Below are 13,834 nucleotides of genomic sequence, written 5' to 3' on the forward strand. Positions count from 1 at the left end.
TCGTGCTCCATTACACCTTAAGGCTAGACTTCTGTCGCCGATTACAGCTTAGTTACATCATTCTCTAATTTTGTAATCGTAATTCTCTATTTCTAATTCTCACTCTAGCACTTAACTAAAAGAAAGTAATTCTTAGATTGGCCAATAAAACAAGTCTACCCTGAAGCGATATGATTCTTTAACTTAACCTCCCTCCCAAAAAAGGCGCCGCTGTCCTCTGGGCAGATCTTCCCTCTGAGCAAAAGAAATAATATCACTTAAAGATTTGATTCTGATCGACTCAGACAAGCCCTTCGTACAAAGGCATGTACATTTGTTATAACGCGCTGACTGGAGCCAATGTTTATATATACAGTCGGTGCTTTATAACCCAGACCTTTTGTATCATTGCATGTACTTTGAGGGTTGGAACAACCAAAGAAACAAAGCATTGACTCCATCTCCCAACAACCTGTGATTTGCTCTAGGATCACGATAGCCAATCATATTTGTCTCAGCAAGAGATGGGCGGGGTTGTTGTGTGGGTTAGGCGCTCTCGTGCAGTATGGCGGACGATGGAGATGGCAAGAGTGGAATAACAGTTGACACAAGTGGCGGGCAAGGGACAACGGAAGAGGAGTTGGATCCAGGGCCCAGTCTTGGCGGGATGCTGTTCAATTTCAGTGTGTTAGTCGTTGTGATCTTAGTCTGTTATGGAATTTATCGATGGTGGTTCAGGAGGCTTGTTTCTGACGCGGGGGACGGGAGCGAGGCCTTGTCTCTGCCCAAAATGAGAAGACGGGATTTCAGTCTCGAACAGCTAAGGGAATATGACGGTGTTCAAAACCCCCGCATCCTAATGGCAGTTAATATGAAAGTCTTCGACGTTACCAGTGGCAAAAAGTTTTATGGACGTGGTAAGGACGAGGTGTTCAGCCTCTACTCATGTGGAAAAAAGTTTGCCTTGGCTTACAAATATTTCGTTTTAGTGGGCAGATTTTCAGTTGGCTTGGCGTAAAAGGCGCTAAAAAGCTAACTTGACTATCGCTACTTCAGACAACCCAGTTTCTCATGAGCAAATTAAAAAATGGCAGCACCAATGCAGTATCTAAATATGAATACAAATCAGGTGGTCTATAATCATACAAATGCAAAGAAAAATAAACAAAGACATTATATCCAAATAGGTTTTTGTGTCTGTCCCTGCTATCTTTAGCTACAGCATGTTCGAGTTTACCATCAGTTTTAGCAATGCAGTTGTGATAGTAGTTATGGAGTCGCTTTAATAGCTCGAGTATTTGTTGGCTAATATGCTACTGATCAGATTAAGTTCATGTGAGTTGTTCACGAAGGCAAGAATTGCAGGAAATATAGCATAGCTAAGACGTAACCAACCGAAACAGACAAGAAGCGAGCAATATTGCCAGCTGTTGGCTCACTAGTAGCTTGCTAATCTTGCACAGCAGCCACTTGAAGTCGTTCCTTTCCTATTCCAGCTAAATACCGCTTTAAACCTAAAATACATATTGTTTGTTTATGCAGAAATGTGTGCTCGTCTGGCAAGGCTCTTGTTAATAGGCTATGTGAGATAAGTTCTCTGCAGTGCCGAGTCACAACTTCTAGCCTGCCAGACAATCATTAACTGTTCCGCCAGTTATGGAGCTAAAACTTGTTTTATGACCATATCATTAATGTTGTCACCAAAAATAGGGAAGCCGACTCTTGTTCGACGTGGACACTGGAAGGCAGCGCTATTTCTACGTGCCAATACAGTGAGAGAGCTGGCCCGTTTAAAACGAGCAGATCCACCCACCGAAACAACTTACATAATAAACATCAGTTAAACCAGTGTAGTGAAGTTGTAGTCTGCACCTGTGGCGCGTTATGTCACATTCTTATTTGAAATTAATTGAAATGCAGCACTTAACCTGAAATGCTGATGTGTCGATCAGATATACATTCTTAACTGTGTAGTCGAGCACTGAGGGTTGTTTTGGATAGAGGCAAAGACTTAACCAACGTGTACCAAGTTGCAGAGGTGTTGTTTGTCTGTTTGTTTTACATTTCAGAACACAGCTGAGAAAAAATGACTTACAGATTCACAAACTTAAACCTTCAGTGAAACAATAATAACGGTGCAAGCCCTTTTTGCATTGGCTGAAATATTGTGTTCCTGGCTCCCAGTCTGTCACAGCTCTATTTATGTATGAGAGATGTTATTTAAACCATCTGAAGTGTTTATGGGAGAGGGGTGGGCACTGTATCATGGTATCACCAGGTATCACCAGACCAACTCCTGACCAGTGTCTAATGTCTGTGTACCCCTCATTGATCCGTACACATTTACAACTTGTTTTCAACTAACTAAGCTTTTATCAGGCCTTAACACCGTGCTCTGAGCTATATCTGTGTTTTGCTTTTTTCAACGTGGAACCAAGAAAATGTCTGTGCTGTCAAATTCTGCGTGTGTGTGTGTGTCTGCATATCCATGTATGGACTCCATACAAACTGTACCATCTGGTTTTGTTTGTTTGAGACATTCTTGCACAGAGAAAAAAACAATTGCACAGACTTCTCTACACATACACGCACACACACACACACACTCAGAGCTTTTCTGTGTCTGTGTGTGTTCAGCATGGCCTTTCACATCTTTCACATGAATATCAGATGATAAGTCTACATTTAAAATCACAAACACTGGAGAATGGCCTGTTGTTTTACTAAATAACTGTATTGTGTAATTAAGATAAGAGACCGAGAGGCATACACAAAGACCTTGCTTTAATTTTACTAACAAAATATATGAAACAGACAGGTAAGAGGGATTCTATCTCATTGTTATGGTAGGTGGATCAGCACTAACAGGATTAGGATCTTAAATTTCATGTGTCATTGAGGCTGTGTGGTTGCAGTTGAAAGCGGTCTTGATGGTGATGAAAGGGTTGCATTTGCTCTCCTAGAGCAGATGTCTGTGTGTGAATATTCCAGTCAAATTCTGATCAGCAGCTCCTACTCGGGGACATTATCCAGTCAACGGGCCTGAGTCGTAACAGTGCAGTTCAGTTAGTTACTGTTCACTGCATTGCCAGTTCTTACAGGCCCCGTTCTCAACCAGTGCTCTAACCTGTTGAATGGGTTCGAGTTTGATTTTGCCAAATTAGATGCACCGAATGCACTGGCTTTAGACAGCGTAGCTTTGGCCTCATGCCTAAGGCTAGATAGAAAACAAAAATGTAAGTGGTTAGTGTGAATAAAATCCTGCTCCCTGCAGCTAAGCCTGTTTACCAATGAATTGTAAAAATTGGCTTGTAAACCTAATGCATAACTGAAAGCCCGTGCTGTTTACTGTAAGGGTTTTTACTAAGGCGTATTGAGTATGAGCTACAGCAGAAGCTGAATTCTCAGAGCATGTTTGGGCAGCTCGCAGGGCGTGGTCAGTGGTCTAACCACTGTTTTAGGTTTACCTGTGTTTTTCTGTGGGAATTTGTCTGCTGAGGCATCAACGTGCATTCCTCACACACCACACCAGAGCCCCAGTCCATACCACCTGTTTCACTGAAACAAGGGCGTGGTGATTTACTGAGATTCACTCCACACAACATAATTGTGTCACATCAATTTGTGTGCTTCGCAACATGTATTGTTAAACAGTATTTACAGCTGGAGGTGATTCGTTGTATGGCTGATGTTGAGGTATTGTTTGTGTACGTGACAGGTTTGTTATATCCTTTGTATGATGCGTTTCTCTCCTCTCTGTCTCTCTCACCTTCCCTCACACAGACGGGCCATATGGGATCTTTGCGGGGCGGGACGCTTCACGGGGCCTGGCCACGTTCTGTCTGGAGAAGGACGCTCTTCGTGATGAGTACGACGACCTCTCTGACCTGAACGCTGTACAGATGGAGAGCGTCAGAGAGTGGGAGATGCAGTTTATGGGTAAGTAGGAGGCCACCCCAGAAGGTTGTGGCACATTATTGAAGTGTTAATTGAGAACAGCAATCCCAAACAGCAGCAAAACAAATGGACAGCTTTGTCTAGTGTCAGAAGACTGTCCCGTACCACTGTTTGTGTCCTTTTAGTAGATGTGATCTGCTTTGACTGCATTATTACCCATTGTTTATTGTTCAGCATATAATGCCTGCTTACATTTGTTTACCTTTTTTACAAACTGCTCAATTTGTTAAGTATGCTTATTTAACAAGAAGTTATGGATAAAAAGATCTTTGGATCACATGGTTGAGTGGCATAGTATCTAAAGCCAGACCCAGAGTCTGGTCCCTGGCTCATGTTTGTGTTGCTGAGTGAATGCGTATACCCTCAGACATCTGCATTTGGCCAAATTTTTTTATTATTGTGTTAAATAGAGCATGGCATACGAGTCCCGTCTAATGACTTTGTCACTGCAAAATTAAGGTACCATGCCTTTGTAACCTGGAAGCTTTATTTACTTTTGATAAGTCAAATAATTTTTTTTCTGCCTCTCTCACTCTCTTGCCCTCCAACAGAAAAATACGACTACGTGGGCCGTCTGCTGAAGCCCGGAGACGAGCCGTCGGAATACACAGACGAGGAGGACATCAAGGATCATCTGAAACACGACTGATCTGTTCAATCCACACTGCGACCAAAGCCTAGGACTGAGAACGGCTGCCATTGAACCACCCTACCCTCGCAACGTCCCTTTCCCCCGTAATCCCAGATTTGCCCCCTGTTACCCATACTCATCCATCCTCTGGTTATATCCCACCCTATTTACTCCCTCCAGAAGTGCCCTCTGTGGTTCTGCTGTATAGACCCTTACAAAACCTCCTCCAGTTATATATGTATATATCCATTTATGGACAAGCTCCGCCCATATTCCCTATATATGGATATCCCCACCCTCTCAGATGGTTGGTATACTGTCGCTTTTTCTCCCCCTAGAAACTCCGCCTCTTCCATGCTCTGGTTCTACAGCAGCCCTGGACCCAACGGACACCTCACATTCTCTAGACCACACCTCCTTTCTGTATTTCAGCCTGTTAATTGTAATGAAACAAACCTGGGGCTTTTAATGCAATCTGCACATCTGTGAGTAATCTGTAATGAACTGAAATGTGAAAATGAAGGAGAGAAAAAAGAATGAAACACTGAGAAAACATAGAAACACATTTTTATTCACTCTTTTTTTGGGTGGGGGGGGCACTGTGTACAACAGTTTGAATACCCCAGTGGTGAGTAGCCGTGTGGTTAGTGTGTCAGTATAACTGGTAGAGGGAGGGAACTGTAAGCAGTCAGTGATTTAGAAAGGTACAGAGAGGCAACTGGGGTGGTGTTTATTTTTTCTTTTATGGTCGGTTGGTTTATTTCTGTAATGTGCAGCACTTATGCCTCAACACATCTCAGCATTCAAATCTCATTCTTGCTGATCATCTACAGTTTTTTTTTGCTCTTGATCAATTCAAGTGAGAGATTGACCAGTTAAAGGCCACCTCCCCCATGCCATGTCCAATTCAATGCGGGTGAGGTGGGGGGGAACACGGGAGAGGCTACTGTTTTTCTGTTTTGTTTTTTTTTTGTTTGTTTATGGAGTCCACTTTTAGTGTCCCAGTTTGTCAAAATGTGATTGTATATTTTTGGTGGCTTTGTGTGGGTGGGATTATGATGATGTAGGGAGCTCTTAAGGTCTGCTCTCACTCCATTTTTTAAATGGTCATTTTTGAGACGCATGAAAATGATTGTTTGAATATAAAGGGAAGGTGAGTTGACAGTTCAGCTCAATCAGCTGTCATGCCAATCATCAACACGCTAGCCCACAGAGTCCCCAACCCCCCTGCCCACCTCCCAACAAACAGTCTAAGTATTAACTGTGCCTTATTTCTGTTTGTTCACATGACTAATGTCCTCAGCAGTTAAAGGGGGTAAAATGGATTGTCAAAAAACGTAAACACGTACCACTGGGAAAGATCTACTCTTCCCTTACACATTTTTATCCTCAAGTTGGTGTGAAAAGAAAAGCATTATCCTTGTAATTCATGTTCAGATGAGAAAGGCATGCTTTTGTTTGACCGAAAACAGACCAGAGAGACTTTTCTCGTGTCACAACCTTGTACATAGATTCTGCAAAGACTATTCAGTGTTACTGCCATAATTTATGTAGGTAAATGATCTCCATATACTACTGTGTTGTATTGGCCAAACACCCCATGCGTGCGATTTTTTTTTTTTTTGTTTGGTTGGGGGTTTTTTCCACATGTCTCAGTTGAAGTTCTTTTTAAGTGTGAAGAATTTACACAGTGATTTTTTGTTTGGTTTTTTGTTTTGAGAGAGAGGGGTAGGAGATTTGAACCCGTGCTTTGGGAGGGGCAGGTGGGAGGGGGATAACAATTTGTCGATCCTGTATATAACTGTATCATTTTATTAAAGCATGTGCTGCAACAGTGAGCTAGTGCTGGGTACCAACGTTGTGTATTTAAATGTTGGGTGTGTGTGTGTGTGTGTGTGTGCGTGTGTGCGCGCGTGCAAGCCTGAGGAAGGGACGTATTAATGCATAGATAAATAAACGGATTTGAATAATATGTGCCCTTGGCTCTGTCATCTTTTTTGCTTGTTTTGTTTTCCAGTTACACCTATGATTACACAAATGTTATGTCTCTGTTTGTATTTGCAAAACCACATTGTCCTAAACATAAAAACCATGAAGATGGCTGCACCTACCACAGTAAAGTTCACACCACACTGACACTGCCTCCAAAAGTTCTTATAGGCCAGCCAAAGTCAGAATTGTTTTACCTATGCAATAACAGATTTATTACATTACAAGACATTACATTTATTTAGCCTATGCTTTTATCCAAAGCAACTTACAAGTGGGGAAACAGTTCAAGCTCCAGTATAGTGAGAGACGCGTTACTAGGCACTAATTATTACATCAATTCAGTAGGGCAAGTGCAAACAGTAAGCGCAAGTTTCTTTAAGACAAAGAGCAGGAGATTAGGTAGAGAAGGAGAATTTATGCAGCATCTGTCAGTTTGGGGTGTCTTTTCTTTTTTAAGCATAGACAGGGATTGGTCTGGCACCCTTTGAAGTGTACGTATTGTCTGATAGTGTGGCTGGTTTCTCTCTGGTTTGACGTTGCTGTTCCTTTCATTCCTTAAACTGAACATGCTGCTATGAATAGTAGCAGTAATGCAGTGAGGTAACCACAGGATAAAAACACAGGTGCAAAGTTTCATTTATCTCGTTTTGCCCTCATCGTGACTCGTGGCATGAAGAAACTGTGAAGTGTTGCAGTGTTCTCATTTTGCACATGGTGTTAGCGGCAGTGCAAAAGAGAGCAGGGCATGCACATGCAAGATGCCAAGTAAGCAGTTTTTGTTTTTATTTTATTTGTTCATTCTTTTAGCAGCATTTCTGTTTTGATGCAAAGAAGTTTTAGATATCATTTTGTTGGATGAAGTTTGAAATCTGACATGTGGGACACTTTCTAAGGCCAAAAAAAGACAGATAATAAACAGAACGAACAGTTTAATCCATATTTGTACCTGTCTGTGGTCTAAATTGACCGTGTGTAGCTATATGGTGAGATCTTTTTGAGGATCATCTGTAAGAGTAACATCCATGTCTAACTAGTGGAGGTGACAGGTCGAGAAATAGCTCCCTCTACCTACGGTGACACAAAGTTCAGCTTCCGACTACCTCGAGTCTTCGTGCTGACGCCAGTTATGTATTGATTTGATTGGGTTTGAGGGACACCTGGCGGTGACATTCCTACAGTCAGATTCAAAACGGTGAATACGTAACATGTACTGTTCCGTCGTGTCTGGCACAGACGATGCACAGTACCCGGCGCTTTGAGTGCATCGCTTGGATTGTGTTCTAATTATGAGCCTCTGCTGGAATTTCAGACATAAAATCGTCGAATAGAAATTTGGATTGTACAGGTTTACCGCGTATCTTCTTGGGTAAGACTACAAGCCAAGACGACCCTCTCCCCTTTTTAGGGAACAAAGACATTTATAGCGTGTTCTAGGTTAAGAATAACTTTTACAGTGCAATTCGTTTAGAACAGATGAGCAATGTGAGGATATCCGATGTGCTGATGCGTAAAATGGTTGATGCTCGTAGTCTGGTAGGGAAAGATGAGGTATTAAATGTGCGATGCTTTTCACACTGCTCGAGATTAAATGTGTCCCGTACAGTGAGTCTTATTACCGTGAGTAAGCTTTCGTCTCTTGAAATAACTGATTAATACCGTTTGAAAATCAACTCAAGCAAGCAATGTGGAAATACTTTTGCGAAATCAATAACAATAGTAATATTGACTATTAATAATAGTGACTTAATTTGTGTTTCCAGTGGAAATTCTAATCTGTGCGCTAACACAGCCATACACAAAAACACTCAAAAATGTTACTGTTCTGTGCGTGAACGAGTGAAGATACCTTTACTTTAACTCCGCTAAAATAGACTTGCAAAACATAATCAACAAAGAATACTTTAAGACAGCTGTAAGGCTTACATTAAAATACTTTATAGCCTATCCGGTCCACAGAAGTTGAGTGTTTTTGTGAATTGGTTATTTAATCTGTGGTATAACTACTTTGTAAATTATGCCTGTAATCGTTGCTTGACCATAGCACTATATGTTTGTTATAGGCCTGTTTCCCAGGGCAGAATTAACCCTGGTCGTGGACTGCACTGCACTTTCAAAACCTCCATTTAAATACAGTTTAGTCTAGTTTAGTTTTAATCACTGCCCGAGAGATCAGACCTCTGTTTCCCGTTTCATTTATAACCGAATTATCTCTGTTCCTGCAGGAACGAGCTTCATCATGGCCGAGCATATGTCACAAAGTGAACTGGACTACCCTTTCAAACTGTTAGAATATTGCAATGGTTTCAGAATCTCTAAGGTCTGGCTTTCAGATATTTCTATAATCAAACTACATACTCCCATCTTACCCCACCCTCTATGGGACAGTTAAGATATCCAAAGAAAACACTTACCCTGTGACAAAAACGGACATCATATTAGCTTTAAGCTTTGTTGAGTTCACTGTGTCTCGTCGCATTTGTCTGTGTGCCAATCAGAGCTTTGAAAACACGACATCCTGACTCACACATAGCACTAACCACCTCAAGTTCATTTCCCTTCTTAAAAAGGAAACGTGTGAGTGTCAGAAAGTTTTAGTAATTACCTTTTACCTTTCCCCACTATCTCATTATGACCAACATAATTATTGACTGGTAGAGATGTCTCATCATTACTGGGTTCCTCTCACTCACTTCTCTCCTCTTAGGTGATCTCGTCTGCTTGTGAGTTAGGAGTATTTGAGCTCCTACTGCATTCACAGAGGCCAATGACTGCCCGTGATTTGGCACTGGAATTGGGTGCCAGTGAGGATGGGATGGAACGCTTACTGGATGTACTGGTTGGCATAGAGATCCTGGATGTGGAGCTAGTGGAGGGCACAGGTGACTTATGTGCCACATCTTTAGCGTCACTGAGGTTTTTTTTTTTTTAAAGAATTATTTGGTCAAATTTGGCATTCTATGCCAAATTTAAAGTTTGGGGGGTTTGATTGCTGGTTTTGTTTTGCTCATTTATCAGATTTTTTTTTGTTTGTTTTTTTTGGAGTGACTGGAGTGACACTTTGCTTTTCTGGTATGTCAATGGTGATTTCACACCTGGTCAGCCAAGCTCTCTCAATTTATTTGGTGTCAGAGCCACTTTAGTCATAACCATGTAGCTTCAGAGGAGCAGTGTCAGATGTGAGTCCTCTTCCAGAATGAGCAACTGTGATTGCAAACAAAACTGATTTCTTTCCGATTAAATGTTTTTTTTTCTATAGTATTTCTATTGACATTATACTGTGCTATGCTTACCGACTTGTGATAGCTTGTTACAGCAGCACGGACGTTGCTAACCTTTACCTGGCAAAATCCAGCCCAAAATCTCTGCATGACATGATCATCTACCAATCACAGACCATCTACCCACTCTGGAACCATTTGGTGGATGCTGTTAGGTCAGTTATGTTGCTTTGGAAATATACATACACACTCATACACATTCCAACTGCATCCATCAACCAGTCTTTGTTTGAACCCATGATAGGCTTTTCTTCCTATCATTCCTGGGCTTTTCTAACTTAACTAAACAGAAATGTCCTTTTATAGACAGTACAATTAGAACCCTCAGAAACCCTCAGAAACTTTTATGAATGTATCATTCAGTAAAACAAGTTGGATATATTTGACACCTTCTGGCGAAATCACCCTTGATAGTTTGAAGTAATGAAGATAAGTAGCTAAATGTGAGTGAATGTGTGATTGTGCAGTTTACTGAAGCCTTAAACAATTGTTAAGTGTATACTATTTAAATCAGTAACTCTTCCATTGTTTGTTGAAAAGTAAATCATTGGCAAAATTCGCTGATCTTGATTGTGTTCCTGACATAATCAGGGTAGTGTTAATAATGGAAGAAGCTGTTGATGAGAGTCACGTGATTTAAGGAAACCCTCAAATCTTGAGACTTGCTCTCGAAAATCTTACAGGGAGGGAAAGAATCAGTATGAGAGAACCTTTGGTGTCTCATCAGAGGACACGTTCTCTGCTATTTACAGGTATGTATAGCTGCTCTTTTTGGGTTTGTGTGTGTGTCAGCACAATGCTGTCTTGAGCTGTTCCAATACTGAGTACGTTTCAAACATATCAACTGATTTTTTTTTTCTTTTACCTCACTGCAAAACTGCTTAAATCTATTTAAAACACAAACCAGATGTTGTTGAAGTCAGTCATTCTCTCCTGTTATACTAAATGACAGAATGTGTAGTCACATTTATTTATTCTTTTTTTTTTTATCAAGATTAGCCTGCGGCGGTTTGATATTTTGCGGTCACTGACTTTGCACTCCGAAATTTGGAGACCCCATCTGAGCCTTTCTGACAGGCCTTGTTATTTTGGGAAGGGGTGACTGCACCATTATTCATTTTGGTTTTGTGCCTTGACTCTGATGCTGTGAACTCACTTGGACCCAGAGTAGGGATCACAACTGTCATCCTCACAGCGATCTTTTTATCATTTTCACTCTGAACTGCGCAGCTCTCACTAAAACCCGTGAAAGAGAGTAAGGCCGCCATTGTTCACTGAAATACAACCAATAAAAATATTTTAGAGTGTCCTCTCTAGATGTTCTATGGTGAAAGCAGAAGTAAAGCAACACTGTTGAGAGTGTGTATACTACTGATATAAAATACTGTGTAATGTTTACATGTAGATCTTTTGGTAACTAAAACTGATGTAATCTCTGAGATGAAATTTGATTTCTTTTTTCTTAAAAACATAAAATGAAGAGATCTGCATTGTTAAATCAGAGAATCAGGGCATATTTTCAGTGCGCAAATAGCAAAACAGATGGTCTGTGTGAAAATGTGTACGTGTATAGTGTGAACCCAGCCAGTAAAAGTCCGTATGTCTTTATATGTTCAATAAGTCAGATGTGTGTGTGTGTGTGTGTGTGTGTGTGATTACTAGGTCAGAGGAGGAGATGCTGAAGTTCATGGGTCTAATGAATTCTACCTGGGTAATTGATGGACAGGACATTGTGACAGCCTTCGATCTTTCCTGCTTTAAAGCCATAATAGATCTTGGAGGTACTTTTGTTTTGAGCAAAGCTTCCTTCCTTTTCTCTTGTCTATTGTCATTGTAAGAGCTGTAAATTGCTCTTACAATCACTATAAAATGTTGAATTTTTTTTATTCACACAAGCCTGTCAGAGTGTGCCTGCATTCTAAGAACATGGCAAATTATATTCGTATTTTTTGTTTATTTAAATTATACGTTTGTATTAAGTGTAATATATTTTAGAGGTAATTTTTAATATTGAATCGATAAAACTAATTTAGAATTGTTTATCCCTGAAAAAAAGGCGAGTGTCAATATATTTCCCCAGCAGCACTTAGTCTGAGAGATGGCTGTTTCACGTATTTCCATAATTCCCGTCTGTCGTCATGGCAATATTTTGCAGGCTGTTCTGGTGCCCTGGCCCGGGCTCTGTCTAAAGTGTACCCATCCTCTACAGTGACTGTTCTAGATGTGCCACAAGTGGTCCAAATGGCCAAGCAGCACTTCTCTGAGTCTGATGACACTATCCAGTTTGTAGAGGGTAGGTGCTGTTTTTTGACGGTCATGAGAGTGTGTATGTATGTCTTAGTGTGTCTTCCTGTCCTGTTATTACATGCAGTCAAACAAACTTTACAATGAGTTCTGCAGAATATTGCCTGCCCCTGTCTCTCTCTCCCTCTCTCTCTCTCTCTCTCTCTCTCTCTCTCTCTCAAGGTGCCTTCTGTAGCATCCCTGTATTCTTGGTGTACTGAATTTAGTGTTGTGTTTGGTCAAATGATAATTCTGTTTACTCAAACAATGGCAAAAAAGGACTGACGAGGAATGGCACCGTCGTTCTGTTAGATCTTCTCAGTGATTAATTCACCTGCCAGTCCCACCAGTGAATTCCCACCTTTAACACCGTTGGTCTATCTGCAGGGGACTTCTTTAATGGTGAGATACCTGCTGCTGATCTTTATATTTTGGCCCGAATCATTCATGACTGGAAGGAGGAGAAGAGTCTGCAGTTACTGAAAAAGATTCATTCATCCTGTCAGCCAGGTGGGTTTAGATGAGAAACATTTTGATAGTGTTCTCTGTATAATATTACTACAGTTTATGGCTAACACTATGGCTAACAAAGAGCCTGACACTTCTGCCAATCTGAGAACACAAAGCATCTTAACACTTAAAGCAGAGCAGGCTACTGTATAATGGTCTCACAACATACATTTCAACTTCACGCTTGTGCATCAAGCATTTAGCTTTACCTAACTGTCCTCAGGTGAATTAGTAGAGTGTAAAATATAAATCTAATGAATGCCATCTCAAAGTTGATCTCTTCTTTCCTCTTTCATTGTGTTCATCATTCATCATTGTCTTTCTCTCTTTGTCTCTGTAGGTGGTGGGGTATTGATAGTTGAAGCCCTGTTGTTTGAGAACCGACGTGGTCCCATCATGGCTCAGATCTTCTCTCTCAACATGCTGATTCAAACTGAGGGCAGAGAGCACCCTCCATCACGTTATTCCCGCATGCTGACCGAGGCTGGCTTCAAAGATATACAGGTGTCCCGGACGGGAAAGTCTTACGACGCCATCTTAGCTCTAAAATAAACATTTACAATAAGCATTTACACTGGTGAAGTCTTCCTCCTTGTTTCCAGCCTTCACATTGGTACCACACTGACTACTGCCCTGAGATACTGTTCATTCAGGAGAATGATTCACACTGAGTTTTACTATGTTGCTATCTTCTGAGATTACTCAGCTGTTTTGCCCATTTGGCTGGTGCCTGCTAATGAAACTCTTTGTATTATTCTAATCATATGTAAAAGAACAGTTTCCTCACTATTTCAAGTGGGGTTTTTTGGATCTCTATGGTGTGTTTATTACAGTTTGGCTTATACACCTGATTACTGAGTCTCGAAACATGTAGGCAGCGACAGACACACTTGTCCTTTGTAAATGGGTTATCAGAGATGCCTTTTTTTTAATATCCTTCTGTATTAACAAGCATCAAAATATATTTGTGGATAAGAGTACGTTTTAAATATTAAGCTGTAACATGTTTGCTGAACACGTGATGTAAGAATGACACGAACATGTTTCCGAAAAAGTGCTGTTTTGTGATTGGATGCAGTCCCTTATTATTTGACTACTCCCCCTAGAGGTGAATATGCACTTTAAATATTTTTGCATTAAATGCAACTGCGTGTCATAACGTGTTTTCTATTCCTGTGCGAAATACGTGGACCGTTTTTTATTT

The 13,834-nt window shown here is 40.8% G+C and overlaps 2 protein-coding genes across 2 annotated transcripts; both read left to right on the forward strand.

Moving 5' to 3' along the window:
• Positions 1-544: 544 nt before the first annotated feature.
• pgrmc2 (progesterone receptor membrane component 2) lies at positions 545-6,539 on the forward strand. Its single transcript, XM_030786872.1, has 3 exons — positions 545-896; positions 3,763-3,918; positions 4,488-6,539. The coding sequence occupies exons 1-3, from the start codon at positions 545-547 to the stop codon at positions 4,583-4,585; spliced, it is 606 nt and encodes a 201-aa protein (XP_030642732.1). The 3' UTR covers positions 4,586-6,539.
• Positions 6,540-8,795: 2,256 nt separating this feature from the next.
• asmt2 (acetylserotonin O-methyltransferase 2) lies at positions 8,796-13,182 on the forward strand. The gene is made up of 8 exons (XM_030786860.1): positions 8,796-8,876; positions 9,264-9,438; positions 9,863-9,992; positions 10,521-10,589; positions 11,500-11,618; positions 11,993-12,130; positions 12,508-12,630; positions 12,971-13,182. Exons 1-8 carry the CDS (start codon positions 8,796-8,798, stop codon positions 13,180-13,182), a joined length of 1,047 nt encoding a protein of 348 aa, XP_030642720.1.
• Positions 13,183-13,834: the final 652 nt, after the last annotated feature.

This window comes from Chanos chanos, chromosome 10, assembly GCF_902362185.1.
Source record: "Chanos chanos chromosome 10, fChaCha1.1, whole genome shotgun sequence".
In the NCBI taxonomy this organism is placed as follows: Eukaryota; Metazoa; Chordata; class Actinopteri; order Gonorynchiformes; family Chanidae; genus Chanos; species Chanos chanos.

What these genes read in the sequence shown, in the direction of transcription:
- pgrmc2 (XM_030786872.1), top strand. Translation starts at nt 545, where the DNA reads ATGGCGGACGATGGAGATGGCAAGAGTGGAATAACAGTTGACACAAGT. An exon ending in CAAAAAGTTTTATGGACGTG is followed by an intron (nt 897 to 3,762) that starts GTAAGGACGAGG and finishes TCCCTCACACAG; the next exon opens with ACGGGCCATATGGGATCTTT. An exon ending in GTGGGAGATGCAGTTTATGG is followed by an intron (nt 3,919 to 4,487) that starts GTAAGTAGGAGG and finishes GCCCTCCAACAG; the next exon opens with AAAAATACGACTACGTGGGC.
- asmt2 (XM_030786860.1), top strand. Translation starts at nt 8,796, where the DNA reads ATGGCCGAGCATATGTCACAAAGTGAACTGGACTACCCTTTCAAACTG. An exon ending in ACGTTCTCTGCTATTTACAG is followed by an intron (nt 10,590 to 11,499) that starts GTATGTATAGCT and finishes TGTGATTACTAG; the next exon opens with GTCAGAGGAGGAGATGCTGA. An exon ending in AGCCATAATAGATCTTGGAG is followed by an intron (nt 11,619 to 11,992) that starts GTACTTTTGTTT and finishes AATATTTTGCAG; the next exon opens with GCTGTTCTGGTGCCCTGGCC.